Source organism: Stegodyphus dumicola, chromosome 6, assembly GCF_044657685.1.
Source record: "Stegodyphus dumicola isolate Sdum_Otavi_A_Nest chromosome 6, ASM4465768v1".
Lineage (NCBI taxonomy): Eukaryota > Metazoa > Arthropoda > Arachnida > Araneae > Eresidae > Stegodyphus > Stegodyphus dumicola.
The window spans coordinates 64549222-64567692 of NC_140773.1; the positions used below are offsets into that span (position 1 = coordinate 64549222).

Below are 18471 nucleotides of genomic sequence, written 5' to 3' on the forward strand. Positions count from 1 at the left end.
ATCTTCCACATGCCAGTGTGTTTGTTGCCTTTCAGCAAAAAGTAAGGTTATTTAATTTTTTTCACATTTAATTTGTTAGCGATTTAAAAGGCAGTTTTTTATGTGTATTGTTATTAGTTACCAGCTGAACATATGAAAGTACAGTAACTGGACTAATAATAATAAATCATTATATATATACAGTCAAAAGCCTTTAATCCGAACTCGTCGGGACTTCAGCGATTACGGATTATAATGTTTAGATATACTGGTATTTTGAATGGAAATGAAAAAATTAAACACCAGTATAACACTTTAAATTGGAGGTGCAGAAATTAGATATTTCTGGACCAACAAATGCATGATGCATGCATTGACACAGATATTAGTCAATCATCTATATACAGTCAAAAGTCTTTAATCCGGACTCGTCGGGACTTCGATGATTCCGGATTATAGATCATCAGTTTAAATCTGGTAAGATGGCATGCAGAAATTATAAAATTAAAAATATGAAACCGTAATTTATGAAATAAAGAGCAATTATGATCTAAAGGGTATCAAAATTTACAAAAAAAAAGCTTTATATTTATTTGTTTACTTTATTAAACATTTCTTTCAACGCGCACATCCATAAAGCATACATTACGCATAGTCGAAATTAGAAAATTGCAACCTAGAAAAGTATTGGATGTGTATTCGTGATATTTATAATGACGAGGAATTTGATTTAAATCATATCAAAGACGGAGTACATCGAGATGAAATGCTACATTTAGTAAGGAATTATAAACCGAATAAAATAAAAACATCTGCCCTGAAGATAAGGATAGTACTGACAGATCAACCTCCAGTTCATTGCGTGCCACGACGTCCCCCCCCCCTGCAGAGCAAGCGGGAAATGTATAAACTGATGATTTCGGAATGGTTAGAGAAACAAAGGATATATGCTTTTATCCATTTTTTGCAGCAATTCCACTTTTTGTTTGATGGACATCGAAACATGCTTTCGCTTTGTAGATCCTTTGGCAGCTCTAGAATCGGAAATTCTTTTTGACATAATCGAAATTTCAAGCTTACTTTTATAAAATTGCTCTAACAGTCTGCAAAAAATAATAAGCCAGATTCAATTCGAAGTTTAAGGAACAATGCAATCTTCAACATTAACTGAAATAGATAATTAGATAATTTTAGCGTAGCTTATACTACGCATGCGCAGAAAGTTTGTAGCTTTGAGGTCCGGATTAAAGACTTTTGACTGTATTTCTTTTTTTATGATATTTATTTTTGGTGGTTGGCCATGCAAGCATCTAGTTAAATTAAAAAAGTTAAACAAAATTTGCAGTATTATGCTCGTTTTAATAGTTTATTCTTTGATTTGTGATGACAAAAATATATCTGTCAGGTAATTGTAAACATCCTCCTTTCTTACCTCTACTTGACCAATTTTTCTCATCAGATTCAAAAATAATTTATTTATGTGCTGCACTTAAATGATGAAGCAATTTATTTGTTTATTTATTTATTTATTTATTTGGTGTGTGTGTGAATTTTATTTCATTGTAAAAAATCATTTGTTTAACCATCAGATTTTATGTAATTCATGCTGTTTGATTCATTTCTAGGATGTTTACTTACATTATTTAAACAATGATTCCATCGAAATAAGATTATTTCATAAAAGGTATCCACATTACATACCACTGATGTTATTACTGAAAGCACTTATTGATAAAAGTGATTACTTCATTCTTCAAGAAATAATAAAATTCAGACCAGATGATATCCGAATGAGAAGGTAAGTGTGCTATAAAATTATGTTGAAACAGTGTATGAAATTTTGATAATTCTGTAAATTTGTTTACTATATAGGAAATTATTTTAAATGTTTTTCAGTATTTTTATTATGCATAAATTAACTGCATAGAATCTAGAAGTAATAGTTGTTTTTTGGAAAGCATAATTTTTTTGTAATGATATTCATTACAGGAATTTGATAGATATGCTAAGACTTGTTAATTCTAGTGATGCACCTGTTGTTAGATTGCATCAACAGGCTAAGAATTTCATAGGAGCAATGTTTTGTCCTGTCCTTGGTTTACCTCCTGATACTACAAATTGTGAAGCAGCAGATTTTCTCTTTAGGTGATTTTATTGATTTTTTTAAAAAAGCAATTTCCTTTTCTTCACGAATCATTTAAAATATTTAGAAAAGAATGATTTTTTTTTTCTTTTATGTAATTGTCTTTTCTTCATTAAGTATACATCTTGTCCTCAAAAGTGTTTACCCAGCTTTTATTTTTGCAACTGTTGGTTACAGACATATATTTTCATTAAAGAAAATTTTTAATGATGCAAATATCCATGTTTCAGCATTTTTAAATTTAAAAAAAAAATTATATATGTAGGAAAATTTTGAATTCACTAAAAGTGTGAAATTGCTAATATTATTTGAGTTAATTAAAAATGAAAACAAATGTTTGTAGTTCAATGAATGTTTTATATGATTATGATTCGAAAGTAATAAAACTTATTTGCATGAGCAACTTACATTATAAGTGAAAATTAAAAATTTCTTCCTGAAAATTGCTAAATCTCCAATACGTTGCATATTTTCTGAAATACCTATAAAATTTCTATGTAATAGATGCATTTTATACAGCTTCCAAAACTAAGTTATTTAGTGTAAAATGATGTTTTTGTGTTTATAAAAAATTTCTCCCAATATATTTCATTATCAAATATCTTAGTAGAATATTAAAGGTTGTAATGTACTTCTTAAGAATCATCCATTTGAAATTATCATCAGCTGACAGAGTTTTGTTGTATTTCATGTGTTTGATTACACGTTATCAATGTTTTTTAAATGGTGTTGATATAGAAGCTGCAATAAAAATTAATGAAAGTTAATTTCTGAGTACCATTTTAATGAAAATTCCCAATTGAGATATTTTTTTTTTTCCTTCTGTAGATGAGGGTTTGTATTTGATCACCCTTGAAATCAATATAGTGTTACTCTAAATTTGTCCCAAACTGAGATTGCTTTAATTGCCTAATTTTAAACATTAGTTACATTGAAGTATCAGCTGTTGATGATGAACATTTCAGTTTTCTTATAAATATTAATGTCTCTGTTTGTGTTTTTCTTGGTTATTGATATTACATGTATAAATTGTTTTAATCTTTTATATACCTTTCTATGAATTTAGAAAATGCCTTTTGATACATCTAGAAACTAATGAAGAAAAGTTTAACTTTCTGTGGTAAGTAATTTTAAATATATGCTGGTGTATTTCATATTTATTACATATCAATGCTAATGTTTTTTGTATGTAAGTATTTTGTTTTCTGTAACATGTTGCCAAATTAAATATCAATCAGTTAAATTATTCTTGCTATTAAAGAAGCTGAGGGAACAACCCTTTAGGCTTTGCACCATATTAGGCAGAATGAGTAGTTTCATCAAAATTGTTCCCCTAAGAAAACAAATGCTACTCCAAAGCCTTACAAACCCCTATCCAATCTAGTAGAGGCAAAATTTCTCAGCTCACTAAGCATAGGCGGTAATGTACAAACTGGTATCAGAAAACTATTGGTCTGTCACCCAACTGCTCATAGGATGATAAGTGAGGAACTTGGGTTGTATATCCTCCAGAACTGCGGATATCAGAGTACAGATCATTATCATCATTCGACCGCTGAGCTCGTAGAGACGAGGCCAAATATTTCCTGTCTTGGTAGTGTCTTGGGGATTCTCGAGAAGATACCTGGATATTTTATTTGTGTGAAGATTAGTAAGCTCTTTTCTTTTGTTCATCTTGCGGCATGCATTACTGAGCCAACGGTTAGGTTAGCAGCCTGTAGGGAGCATGGAGGATGAAATTGCAGCTTTCGATAAGAATATACGTGAGCATCACGATTCTAACTTAAGCATTAGATTTATAGGTTTACAACATGAAATTGAAAATTTGTGCCAAGCAAAAACCCCTGAAAATGACCCAGCGTATTTGGAATTGTTAAAACAAATGGAACTGTTTAACTTAGAAATGAATAAACGTAAAATCAATTAGGATAAGTCAATGAATGAACAAGCTAGCAGTTCACAATCAGATTATGATAAAAATCAATTCTTAAAACCAAATAAACCCACTAAGGAAAAAAACAAAGTTAAAAACTTTAAACGCACATCTAGCGGAAAAAGCCGAAAAAAGAAAATCATCGATAATGAGGGATTTACCTCGCCTAGAAAAACCCACAAAAGAAATAATTCTCAAACTGAAATTGAATACCCAGCCCCACTTTCGAGCCTCTCAAAAATGAAGTTAATATGGATGAAGGCAATCAAAACGAAACCCCATTCGAAACACCAAAAAAGACTGCCGGGCATATACCGCCCATAGTGTTAGCCGATTTCAGTGGAAATTGGGATATAATGAAGGACGAATTGGAAGACTTATTAGGCATTAAAAATTACACAGGAGATCTAAAGGGAGGGAGACTAACTATCAGAGTCTTCGACTCCTACCGCTATAGTGCTATTACTGCTTATTTACAGAAAAAAGAAATACCCTATCCATACCTTTCAAATGAACTCGAAAAAAATCCCATTAAGGCAGTGATTAAAAAACTTCCTGCCACCACTGATATTGAAACCCTTCAAAAAGAAATTAAAGACATGGGAATTCCTGTAGAGAAAATAAGACAAATTACTGCTGTCAGAAGTGGAGAAATAGTCAAATTACCAGTTTTTCTGGTCAACGTGAAACGGAACATAGACGGTAAAAAGATTTTCGCTATTAAAAAACTTAGAGGACTAAATATCCTAATTACAAAATATAGATGACGGCCAGGTTCCGTTCAATGTCATAAATGCCAGAGGTATGGGCATACACGGGACCTGTGTCATTACACCCCAAGATGTCTGAAATGCAGTCAGATGCATGAAACTTATCTGTGCAAGTCCAAAAAAGAAACCGACCCACCAGTCTGTGTACTTTGTGTCTAAGTCACGTTTCTTCTTACAGAGGGTGTAGTAAAAACCCTGATAATATTAGGGAAAAAAACTGCTGAACAAAAAGCCTAACAAGAAAGAAAGAAAAAGGCCTCAAATCCGGAATTCAATTTGCAAAACGAAGAATTTCTGAGTTTGCCTATGCGCAACCCGCAGAATATCCCAAACCCTCCCACAGCGTGGCATACTGACAGTTCCACCAATGAAGATACACCCAGCTTTTTCGAATGGGTAAAAATGCAATTAATGCAGCCCAAAGCATTTTTCACAAAATTTAAGTCTGCTAAGACTTTAATGGAAACATTTGAGATCGGGATGTCAGCGATCGATTATTTTATGAACCAAAACTATGAATTCTAGAGCCAATAATTATAATCCTGACTTGATAGCAAACACTAACAGTTTTCTCAAAGTCTCCTTTTTTAATGTGAATGGAGTTAATAGGCAGAAGCATGAACTCACAAATTATCTGAAGAAGCACAACATTGAAGTTATGCTAATTAATGAAACCCACCTCTTTCGTAATTTAAAATTCAAAATCCAAGGATATAATGTTCTGAGGACAGATCGCAACAGCGGAGGCGGCACGACTATTCTGATCAAAAATCACATAAAATTTACCAAATTCAACATCACAAGCACAGTAAGAGTGAAAAACACCGCTGCTTTAATTTATACTGGTTTTAACTATCTTTTCTCTTTTATCTCGGTTTATAACCCACTTCAAAATAATTTAACCAACATTAATCTGGGCAATCTCACAAATTTTAATTTTCCGACCATTATTGCCGGGGATCTGAATTCCAAGAATACTAATTGGAATTCTAATCTTAGTAACCGTAATGGAATTACTCTCAATAAGTATGCACTCAGCAGTAATATAAGAATCATCGCCCCTGAAGTCCCTACAAGTTATCAATATGACGGGAGAGATGACACCCTTGACATTTTAATTCTCAACAATATTTATTCTACCCCTTACCTTGAAGTGACAGAAGAACTTTCTTCAGACCACCTGCCTATTAAATTTGATTTTTACGGGTTTTACCCACCCCTCATGCGACCAAAAATTAAAGTTAACTGGAATATCTATAAAAATGAACTTCTCAATGTGTCGAGCAGAGTTATCATGTGCCACCCTGAAGAAATTGAGCAAGAAACCCAAAAATTTAATGTAAAAATTCAAAAAGCTATGGCTACGGCTTCCTATGTCCAGAAGAATGTTAATAATCAATATCTTCCTAAAAGTATTCTAAATTTAATCCAAGAAAGAAATAGATGTAGGAAAAATTGGCAAATGACCAGAGATCCAAAGGACAAGAACCATGTTAACTACTTAACGAGAAAGATCTCCAAAGAAATTATTACTTATCGCTCTAATAAATGGGACACTCCTTGAAAATATTGACCTACAACCCAACACTATTTGGAAAATTGCAAGCTCTATCAGATCGAAATGCTCTAACCAACTTCACCCTATTATGAACAGGTAGCATACTCATAATTCAGAACAAGAAATTGCAGAAGTAATGGCGAATAGTTTACAAGAAATTTTCGAACCACACTCAGAAGACAGCCCTTTCGATTGCACAATTAATAATGAGATTGAAAAGTCAGACTAAGAAGAAACAGAGATTTTGTTAATTTTACCTCCCCCAGAGAAGTGTGTGAAATTATAAAGAAACTTAAGAAAAAGAAAGCCCAAGGTCATGATAAAATTAATAACGAATCCCTGCTAGCCCTCCCCAAGAACTGTATTGTTCTTCTCTGCAATATTTTTAATGCATGCATTAGACTCTCTTATTTCCCAAGAAACTGGAAACACTCCATTGTCATTTTGCTCTTAAAGCCTGAAAAAAATCCTCATAATGTTACAAGTTATCACCCTATTAGTTTGCTTCCTGCTATTAGTAAAGTTTTTGAATGCATCATACCAGCAAGACTCAGCACTTTCACTGATCAATTAAAAGATACTGATGACCAACAGTTCGATTTTAAAAAAGCCCTCTCTACTACACATCAAATTATCGAGTTCATCGCCTTAGAATTTCAAAAGATGAATGGAATCGCGGCATGCTACCTCGATTTCGAAAAAGTCTTCAATCGAATGTGGCATGCTGGTCTCATTTATAAATTATCTAAACTCAAGCCTCCCGACAGCTTCCTTAAACTTATGGCCTATTTAGAAGATCGTACATTTCAAGTCAGATGCGGAGATGCCCTTTCAAATAAGAAAAATATATTTAGAGGCCTTCCTCAAGGCTCGGTTATCTGTCTGGCAAATTTTAATCTGTATACAAGTGATATGCCTTTACCCCTGAATGCAAAAATTTTGAAATATGCCGATTACATGGTTATCTTATCTAATTCAGTGAACCCTCAACATGCAATAGATAAGCTTAAAAATCAAGTTCAAATCATCGAAATATGATGCAAAAGATGGAAAATTAACCTTAATCCGGAAAAATGCTGCATTGTACTGTACAGAAGATACAGAAAATACTTCCCTGTCAATGTTGACATTAAATAGATAATGTTCTCATTCCCACCGCAAGTTCCTACAAATGTCTAGGAGTTTTCATTGACTCACAGCTTACCTTTGTAGAGCACATTAACTATGTGACTAATAAAGCTAACGCCGCTTTTATGGCTTTGTATCCAGCCCTCGGAAGAAAATGTAAATTAAATCTACAGACTAAACGGACTCTGTACTTGACATGAATTCACCCAATACTTATCTACGTTGTGCCTGCAACATTCACAGGAAGAAATTAAGTGTCATGCAAAACAAAATACTTCGTTCTATGACAAACGCAAGATGGTTTTATCAGAAACATGCAAATTTATCAGGAATTGAAGATCCCTGAAATTCAAGAACAAATCTTAATTTTCTCACACAAATTTTTCAACAACGTCATTAATTCGCTGCACAATGCTATCAAAAATTTAGCGAACTATGACCCAGCAGAGGAAAATATGGCTAAACGACCGCGATCTATTCACCATAACTCAAAGTGGTGAATATGTAAATATGGTAAGTACTATGTAAATATTTCTTCAAATTTCTTGCAAATTTTCCGCATTTAATCGCATTTATTCATCTTACCAAGTTTCAACTTTGTTTTCATATATTTATCATCTTATTGCTCTTGGCAAAGCTTTGGACTATTGTGAACTTAAAGACTTTTAGCCGATTATGGACTTTGCATTATTTTCTTAAAACTGTGTTCTCAAATTCAGTGTATGACTCTGCTTAAAAATGTGTCTCTGCAATTGGCTCACGTAACCTCACGCCCACTTCTAAAAGTTCTGAAGATTAACTAATTTTATAAAGTATTTTCAACTTTATACAGTGTTTTAACTCAAGAAATACTTCCCATTAGTGACTCTTTCACATAATTAATTGCTTTCAAGGGATTATGGACTCTTTTGAATTAATTAAAAATGGAATTACTACTTTTGTATGATCGACCATTCAGATTGTGACTCAATCACATGTACCTTAGCTACTCTCACGTATGCATGCTCATTTTCAGTCGACGAAGTTCCTCGGTTTGCTAAACTGCTCCAACACGTACGTATAATTTTTACGATCATTTACTGATGTTGTAATGGGAATTAATTAAACTATTATGAATTTCTTCCCCATATGCCTTGCCACCTCTTCAATTTCGCCTACGGGCGTGTTGCTACGGCACCCTAACTGAATTTAATTTTAAAATGTGAGCGGATTTCGGCCTTACTTGAACTATAGGCTAAAACTCTTATGTAGTGTAAATCTAGATTATGAAAGGACGATTTTCATTTTCCTTTCATCAGAGTACAGATCTTAGCCAGTACAATAAATGGAAGGTAGGGCTGAGTTAGGAATGTCGTATTTACAGTACCCTTTTTTTATGCCAAAGATTTTCTAAAGGTAATTTATAAGAAGAAAGATTACAAATAGCTGCAAGCCAATCATTTATTTAACCGTTTGAGTCCGGCGCACGCTTCACTTGTCGTATGCCAAAAATACGGCACAGCATGATAGCGCTTCTCTTGTTTTGTATCGAGAATGCAAAGACGCTGCTGTTGGTTAGTATACTTGAAAAAAAAAATTATTGAAAATTGAAAAAAATTATTGAAATATTCAATTGGTTTCACATCAGGAGGAGGGGCATGCTTTGGTCCAGGTACTTTAGAAAAAGTATTCGATTCGTTTGAAAAAATTGTATCCACGGGTAAAACTCATAATATCTTCATCGGAGGTACTTGCAGTTACTTCATCATCATCACTGCTATCGCTAATAACTCGTAATCTCTTAGAACGAATGATGATGTCACTTCCACTATCACTTACAAGGTCATTACTATACTCTTCATTATCACTTCTCATAACATAGTCACTTTCAAATGAATCAGAACTTGACTTGGGTTATTTCGTAATTATCAGTATAACACTTAATAAAAAAATGAAAACAGTTTCCAGTTCCTATAAAACAACTGCTACTGCTATCAATAATTGCGTAAAGTATACTAACCAACAGCAGCGTCTTCGCATTCTCGATACAAAACAAGAGAAACGCTATCGTGGTGTGCCGTATTTTTGGCATGCGACAAGGGAAGCACGATAGCGCTTCGCTGGACTCAAACGGTTAAAAAATTCTTTATAAATTATTTTACTTTCAAGCTGACTTCCACTCTGTCTTGTTGAGTTTTCACTTCTAAATTAATAATGAGATTCCCAGATCAATAAACAAATTTAAAATCCATTAAAAACTTAAACAAAAATATCTTTATGGACTGTGAAAAGTTTTTAAAATTATTCTTAAAAATTCTTTTTTCAGATTAAAATCTCTGTTTTGTTTTAGTTTTGCAGTATCAAAACTATTTCATATAGTGCACACTAAATGTGAAGGAGAAGATATCGATAATCCAGTGTTTCAAGAAATGTTATCTCCTTGTCAGATATACATGATACCTATCAAAGTATGTTTTTTGGCTTAAATGCACATTTAACTGTTTTAAAGTTTTAAGATATGTGATAAGTTTTAAGATACTCTTAGATTAATTCTGATCTAAATCAGAATTAATCTAAGAGTATTGTTGTGTGATATAACTGATTTTAAATATTAATTCTGTAGGAAGGTATCACAATGTTCTTGCATTCTGTAAAAAATAATCTTACTCGTCGTATCCAGAAGTATAGTTTTGGAAGAGGTTAGTTACTTTACCATCAATTTTTATTTGTAATTCTGTACACCTTGTTTTAATTTTCTTTTTTTATTAAAATTTCGTGCAGATCTTTTAAACACATGTACATCTTTGGCCTCATCTTTAACTCCAATGGTTTCTTCAATGATTGCTACAGGCAATTTCCCAGGACGAAATTGGGGTCTTATGAGTGATACAGGTTATACTGTGCAAGTGAAACGGAGGAATATATTTGACACCATTGCTCAGTTTACAGGACTCTATAAATTTTCGATGGAGCATTATTCTGCAGAAATGCGAAAATTTTATCCTGAGTCTTGGGGTAAGTATATTAGCTTGCTTGGCACTGAATAGCTTATTTCTATGTAGTAGACTTGCTTATGTAAGTAGATGGAAATCAACAGAGAAATTAGGCTGGGAAACTGGAATATTGAATTGAGTGCCATTCTTCCAAGATAGATAGATTTAAAAATATGCATCCAAACAAACAGAACAGAAGATTTAATTTTAAAAGTAAAAATGTGATAAAAATAACGAAGTTTTCAAGTAAAATCCATGAAAGCCTTGCATTAAATATCAGTTTCATTTTCATTCACTTCAGGATATGTGGATTCGGTCCTTGATACTCGTATGTAAAGGTGCGCATCATGAGCGCTCCAATGGAGACAAGTTCTACTGCCAAAGATATTGCACAGATGGACGTTAGCGTTCCACCTGAGACACCTACTACTACGGAGAGTTGTGTTGGGCTTCACCCGCAATCTCAATCAGATAATGAAAACTTGGATTATTATACGGAAAAACTTATGGACTTGGAAAAAGAAATCGATGCAGTTAAAATGGCAATTTTGTTGTTTGACTTCTAAATTAATAGGAGGATTCATGTTTGAAACTTCACAAATAATAAAGATCTCTTCTGTAAAGGACTTACAGTATCTTCTTGTGAAAATGCATTTAAATTTAGAAATTCTTACGGTGTCACCAATTTTTAATATTGGCTTTTTAATTTCTCTCAACTCATAAACTATAACTTCTTTACCTGTAAGAGATGCTTCTACAGGTTTCATAGATTGATGATATAAATTGTGTTAGTTACCTTTTAAGATACATTCTTCACTTATGCAAATAAATGTTTATTCATGCATTACTTACATATCACTGAGACAGTGCAAATAAAAATACATAATTACTATCCGCACTTCATAAATATTACCCTTCAAATTGGCTTCCATCAAAAATACTCTCTCGTTGCCTTCATAAATATTACCCTTCAAATTGGCTTCCATCAAAAATACTCTCTCGTTGCCACTCGAGAAAATATATTTAAAAATTAAATAAGTGCATTGCGTTTACGTTCGGGCATCCTGACTTAGAGTCACTCTATAGGCATCACTTGGTAAAACTTCTGTAACTACCAAAGGTCCTTAATATTTTGGTTGATTTAGGTACTCTTCTCATAACTACTATTTCTCCTTGTTCGAACTTTAAAGAATTGCTTTTCGTCATGTCATAATTTACGTTAATTTTCATCTGTATATCTTCAGTTCTCTTTCTAGCTTCTTTCTGTAAGATTACTGGATTCTCCCATTCATTTACATCTTCGTCTGTAATTATCCTCATCAATCTGTTGTTGAATTTTGGTGAATAACCGTGAAACATTTCAAAAGGAGTTTTATTTGTAGTCTTATTTATCATATTGTTTAAATTTTTTTCACATTCTTTAATCTTTTTGTCCCAGTCCCTCTGATTCGGATTTTCCATACTCGTTTGAATTGTAGCGAAAATTGTTTGATTTGCTCTTTCCACAATTCTCAACCACTTGGATGTTGAATTGAATTGAGCGTATGACTGGTTCCATTATTTTCACAGTACTCTCGAAATTCCTTCGCTGAGAAACATCTTCCTCTGTTGCTAATAATTTTTTCTGGTAACTCAAAATCATCTACAGAACTCTTCAATGCAACTAACACATACTTGGTTGCAGTACTTTTCATAGAATATAAGCGTGTAAATCTTGTAAAATTATCCATTATTACAAATAATTGTATATTTCCTCTTGAACTTTTTACGAATGGTCCTAAATGATTTGCATGTATGATTGCAAAAGGTCTTCTACCTGGTCTAATTGGATGCAGTACTCCTTGTTTCTTACCACTAGGCACTTTATTTACTAGGCATTCGAAACACATCGAAATGTGACACATAACATATTGTTTCATTCCTTGTAGAGTTGCGCGCCTCCAACCTGCACGCAACAAAGTGGTGACTGCTGAAACTGAGAATTAGACAGAGTCTTGAGAAGGGTTTAAGTCCCTTTTTATTCAACTTTAGAAATTACAAATGCATGCTCTTGATGCTCACAAACTACGATGACCCGGCGGTAAAATAAAAATAAGAAACTAAAAGAGATACTAACAAGTCACTAACTATGAGGCTCTCTAAACGTAACTAACCTCACCGCGTTCTAAAGTACCGCTGATAATTCAGCAAACTCTGAAGATTACGTTGAAAGATTAACAATTTGCCTAGGCAAGCACACAGGCTGAAACGCGTGGTTTTTCAATTTCTGACTAACTACCTCCGCGCTCGTAAAGTAAGAAAAGCACACTTCGAACTCGTTTCCTTTCTATTTAACTCAGAATACTTCCGCTGATAATTTGAATCCTTGCGCGTTCTACTAAAAATTTACATACTCTGGCATTGGCAGTTCCAGGGGAAAGTAAGGCTTGACAGGAAAGGTAGTTTAAACTTCAAATAAATGTTAGTTAAAATAAATATAAACCCTACATCCTTTAAACTAGTATGACTCCTTGATTTTGGCAGTAGTTGTATCTGCTGAAAAATGTCCCAAAAGATTGTGAAATTTTACTACAATACCTTTTTTCATCAACTTAGGTATGACATATAATAATTTCTCCTTTTCCCAAACTTTTACTTTACGAAACAATTTATTCTTCTTCAAGACGTAATTTTCAGTTACATATTTCTCTCCAAACGTTTTATCATTTATCTTTTTCTTTAAAATTTTGATTAATTTGCATAATTCTGGATCTGAATGCTGAATCGTAAAAATTTGTTCATCAATCGTTAGTGTTAAACAAACTTCCAAGTTGTTCTCAATTAGAGAGTCTAAAGTTTCTTCTGGCTGATCAACTAGCAATCGGCTCAGTGCATCCATGCGACTCATCATTTACCTTATCCGTACTTTATTTCAAGATTGTATTCCTGGATCAGATTACTCCATCTTGCTATCTGAGGATTTGAAGTTTTTTTTTTTTTTTTTTTTTTTTTATTTTTTATTTTATTTAAATAAACTAAAGCTTGACAGTCTGTAATTATCGTAAATCGAATACCAATCAAAAATTGTTGAAATCGTGTCAAAGTCCAAACTATAGCCATTAATTCTAATTTGTTTGAAAGATAATTATTTTCTGTAACTCTTGTTCCTTTATTTACGCAATAAACTAAATAAATGCCACATTTTATCTTCACCTTTTTGCAACAACATTCCTGCCAGCTCTATGCTGCTTGCATCTGTGTGCACTTCAGTTTCTGCTTCTGGGTTATATAACGCTAGTACTGGTTCATTAGTTAAATGGTTTTTTAAAGTACTGAATGCTTCTTGCTGATCTTCATTCCAAGGAAATGTTTCAGCTTTGAACCTTCGAAATACTGTCATTCTGTAAATGCATATCTGAAACATATGTTTAACTGTCAGTTTTGACAAATACAGAAGAGTTATTAAAGTTTGAACTTAAAATGAAATTTGAAAGGAATAAAGATATGAAGATGTTACACACAACTGATAATGATTGCAAAGTTGCTGTAGAAGAAATGAGTTTGATGGTTCCACTTTACTATCTTAGGAAAAAATCAAATAAATGTTTTGAAAAAAACTGCTATGAATTTACAACTTAAAGATCAAACCCATTGAAAACCAGGGATGACATGTGCAAAATCAAATCATCCTCAGACGAAGTGTTAAGTGTCTTATATGATTTCACAGTATGTTAAAAGAGAAAGTAACATAAAATGAACAATATGACATTTGAAAACTTAGATGATTTCTTGTTAGTTAACAGTGAACAATAGTTTAACTATTCTAAATGAACCATATAAAATCGATTTTAATAATGAGAAATATAATTAGTTCTATTCTGCTCTTTTAGAAGCAAGCATAATGTCAACATGAAACAAGATATCTGATAAGGTAAAAAAATGTTTGGATGCCTATATCCTATGTTTCATTTCAATTTCTCATGATATGAAGACTATTTAAATAGCTTAATTATTTCACAATGAAATAAGAAATGCTTCAGATGACTCTTTTAGATTTTACATCATTTTTTCAAGAGAAGAATCTGTAAAATTAATATGGTTTCTAATCTTTTTATCTTAATATTTTTATGATACCTTATTTGGTAAACTGAAAACTTTATATTCCTTAATAAATGACAGCACATTATCGCTTTAGTAAAAGAAACAAAGGAAAACGACATTTAAAACTGATGAGTGAAGGAAATTATGATATGGAAAATAGAATTTTAATCAGTGGTGAAAATCTGAAAAATGAAAATGGCATTACAAATAAAGAGTTTGTTTTGAAAAAAATAGATGGCAATTGCTTAAGAATTAAAGCTGTTATAAATACAAAAGTCAGAAGAATGGAAACTTAAATACAGTCAAAAGTCGTTAATTCGGACACCCATAATCCGGAATGATCTATAATCCGGACCTCAAAGCTACAAACTTTCTGCGAATATGCGTGTGCGCATGCGCAAAATACGTTTACGAATGCGTATTTAATGTATAACGGACGGTATAAGCTAAGCTAAAATTACCTAATTCAGTTAATGTTGCAGATTGCGTTGTTCCTTAATCTTCGAATTGGATTCAGCTTATTATTTTTTGCAGACTGTTAGAGCAATTTTATAAAAGTAAGCTTGAACTTTCGATTATGTCAAATAGAATTTCTGATATATATTTACTAATATGTAAAGGATCTACAAAGCGAAAGTGTGTTTCGAAGTCCATTAAACAAAAAGTGGAATTGCTGCAAAAAATGGATAAAGGCATATGCTTTGTCTAAACTTTATCTTTAACGCCGCGAGTTGATCTGTCAGCAATATCCTTATCTTCAGGGCAGATGTTTTTATTTTGTTTGGCTTATAATTCCTTACTAAATGTAGTATTTCATCTCGATGTACACCGTCTTTGACATGATTTAAATCAAATTCCTCGTCAATATAATTCACTTCCGATAGCGAAGAAAGTGACAGAGGTTATTGAAAACGAAAAAATTTCGATTGACAAATTAGTCGGTATCTCAACGCAACAATTATAGGACTTGAACAGTGGAACTTTGTAATTGAACAAGAAATTATGTCTGTTTATAGAATTAAAGAGAATGTATTATCACATAAAAACGAAGCAACTTAAACAACTTACATTGAAAGAAATGTTTAATAAAGTAAACAAATAAATACTAAGCTTTTTTTTTTTTTTTTTTTTTTTTTTTTTGTAAATTTTGATACCCTTTGGATCATAATTGTTCTTTATTTCATAAATTACGGTTTTATATTTTTAATTTTATAATTTCCACATGCCATCTTACCAGATTTAAACTGATGATCTATAATCTGGAATCGCCGAAGTCCTGACGAGTCCGGATTAACGACTTTTGACTGTAGTTATATTGGTTATAGATCCCATTGAAACAAAAAATGAGGTGAATAAGATATATTTGGAGAAAAAATAAAAGTCATCACTGAAAAGAACGATAATATCCTACGATATAATGAAGAAGTTTTTATTTATTTTTATTTTTTTTAAATGTTCCTTCCACTATGCGATTAACAGGTAACTGAAGTTAAGACATGGAAAATAAGATTTTTTTCCATTTGCAGAAATCCTGTAAATGACTAAGATGCCACTAAAAATAATTCTTTAATGAAATGGCTGTTCCATTTTGTACAACTAGATTTCTTTTATTTTATTACTTTTAAACCTCAGAAATATTGGCATTATTGTAGATTTACAAAAATCTTCACAATATAAAGTTTTTAAATAAAGATATAAATTTTCTTCTACAAAGTTTCTTTTAAAAAAATTCAAAGTGGAGATTTAAGATTTCTTAAAGAAGGGCATGTTAAAATTTCATTATTTGTAGAATCTATTGAACAAGGTGCTGTACCTATTAGAATAATGATAAATAATATTGCATTTCGTACATATATGAAATTTCCATAAAAAACTTTTGTTTTAGCAAAAATTGAAGTTTGGGATTATTTGGATATGAAATTGAAAGCAGATAAAGATATAATTATTCAACCCTATTTAAAAATTGAATATTTAGAATATCTTTCCTTAATTATTCTAATATTTTTATGTACATCATTCTTCTATTTTTATACATTTCTTATTTTTTCTACATTTTGTATCCTATTATTATTATTTTCTTTATTATTTTTTGGTGGGGCTTTATATAATATAATACAAATAAATGGAGACTAAGAAATGTAAAACTTGTAAAAAATAAAATAATAAATAATAAAAAAACTAATTTTATCAGAGAGGTAAAATATTATCATCCCAATTGTAAAAATTGTGAATTGTGAATCTGTAATTAAATACTTGGAAACTGAATGTAGGAGGGAGACGGAATATATATACATGTGAACAAAGACATTTTAGAAATAATTACCATCTAAAGACGTTATCTTCTTAAAGATATTACCTATAAATGGAGTTAAAAAAAAAAGTGAAACAACTGCTTGCTTGTTGTAGAAAAAGTAATATCCATAATTATTCAAAGTTTAAAAAGGTTGATTTGAGTAATTATATAATTCAAAATAAATGCAATTTCCTTTTGGGGAAAAAATAATAAAAAAAAAAAAACTAAAACAGTTTGATGATTATTCTAAACAAAGTATCGATAATTATTTAAAAATTCTGATTTGATTAATCATATAATGATCAGATTCAAAGAAAAGGAAATATTTCCTTTTAGGAAAATAAAGATGTTTTCAGAACCAAAGAAACCTAGAAAACCACAAATCAAATATGATCAGTGGTAAATATCATAAAAAATTGTATGGAAGTTATCGTCAGCAGTGTTTGATTTATAGAGACAGCAAGCATACTGATTAAGAAATTGAGCTAATTGAAACCACTTTTAAATCAAGGTTAGAAACATGGAAAATTAGAAATAAAAACATCAATGTAATTCCTCATGAGTACCTAGAAAGTCAAAGAAAGATTGTGATTGAAAAAATTTCATATGATGTGAAAGATAAAAAAGTAAAAATAAAATTTAGGTTGCTTTGTATGTATAAAAAATGGAGATGAGTTTAAAGGGCATTCATTTGAAACACCCAGTGAAGTAAATATTACAGTCAAGTGATTTTGATGCCTTCATTGATAAACTCATGAGTTTATAGCAAAAGGATCTGGATGGACACTTACAGAAATTAAGTACAGAGAATTAGCTAATATGATCTTATTTATGAATCATCTTATGTTGATTTACCGGAAGTAATTAAAAGAAAACAAGCAATCATAAATGTGAAAAATAATGATAATAAATGTCTCGGTTGGTTTATTCTTTTTATCACCTCTTTATCCTACAAAAGTTTATCTAGAAAGAGTATCAGAATATGTTAAGCTGGAAAATAAATGAAATCTTAAAGGGCTTAGAAATATTAAAAAAATTGAAAAATTAAACAATTTATTTTGACGAATCACTATATCTGTTAAGAATAAACTGATAAAAAATTAGAAAAACATGTAAACTTGTTTTGTATGAAAGATGATCAAAGTGCTCATTATTGTTGGATTAGAAATATCACTAGATTAATAAGAAGTAAAATAATTAATCACTAAATATTTCTATGTGACAGTTTGAATATTTCTATAAGATATTTTTATTCGAAAGAAAACTTGGAAAGACAGGAAATTGATTGGGCATGCAGTAGTCCTTTAAAATTAGAAATGCCTGAAAAAGATTCATATATAAAATTTGAAAATCATAAAAGATCGGTGATAGTACCATTTGTTATTAATGCCGATTTTGAATCCCTTTTGAAAAAGATAGAACTTGTCAACCAAATCTAACAAAATCCTACATAATGAAATACCAAAAACATGAAGCTTCTAGTTTTAATTATTTCATTAAAATATGTGTATAAATTTTATAAACCACCTGTTTGTTATTCACCAAGGAGCTGGTGCAGTTCATTAATTTGTATCCATGTTACTAAATAACGTTCAAGAAATTGAAAAAAATATTG

The 18471-nt window shown here is 31.4% G+C and overlaps 1 protein-coding gene across 15 annotated transcripts in view; it reads left to right on the top strand.

The window, feature by feature from the left end:
* Nucleotides 1-18471, top strand: part of LOC118205064 (DNA-directed RNA polymerase I subunit RPA2-like) — a 233168-nt gene that overhangs the window by 100099 nt on the left and 114598 nt on the right. For 14 of the 15 annotated variants that reach the window (XM_085818432.1, XM_085818443.1, XM_085818441.1 and 11 more), the window contains 6 exons: nt 1605-1777; nt 1969-2124; nt 3189-3242; nt 9841-9958; nt 10114-10189; nt 10272-10505. In XM_085818432.1, coding sequence (XP_085674558.1) covers nt 1605-1777; nt 1969-2124; nt 3189-3242; nt 9841-9958; nt 10114-10189; nt 10272-10505 — 811 coding nt within the window. The remainder of the gene's footprint in view (nt 1-1604; nt 1778-1968; nt 2125-3188; nt 3243-9840; nt 9959-10113; nt 10190-10271; nt 10506-18471) is intronic. The other variant, XM_085818434.1, reaches the window with a different exon arrangement.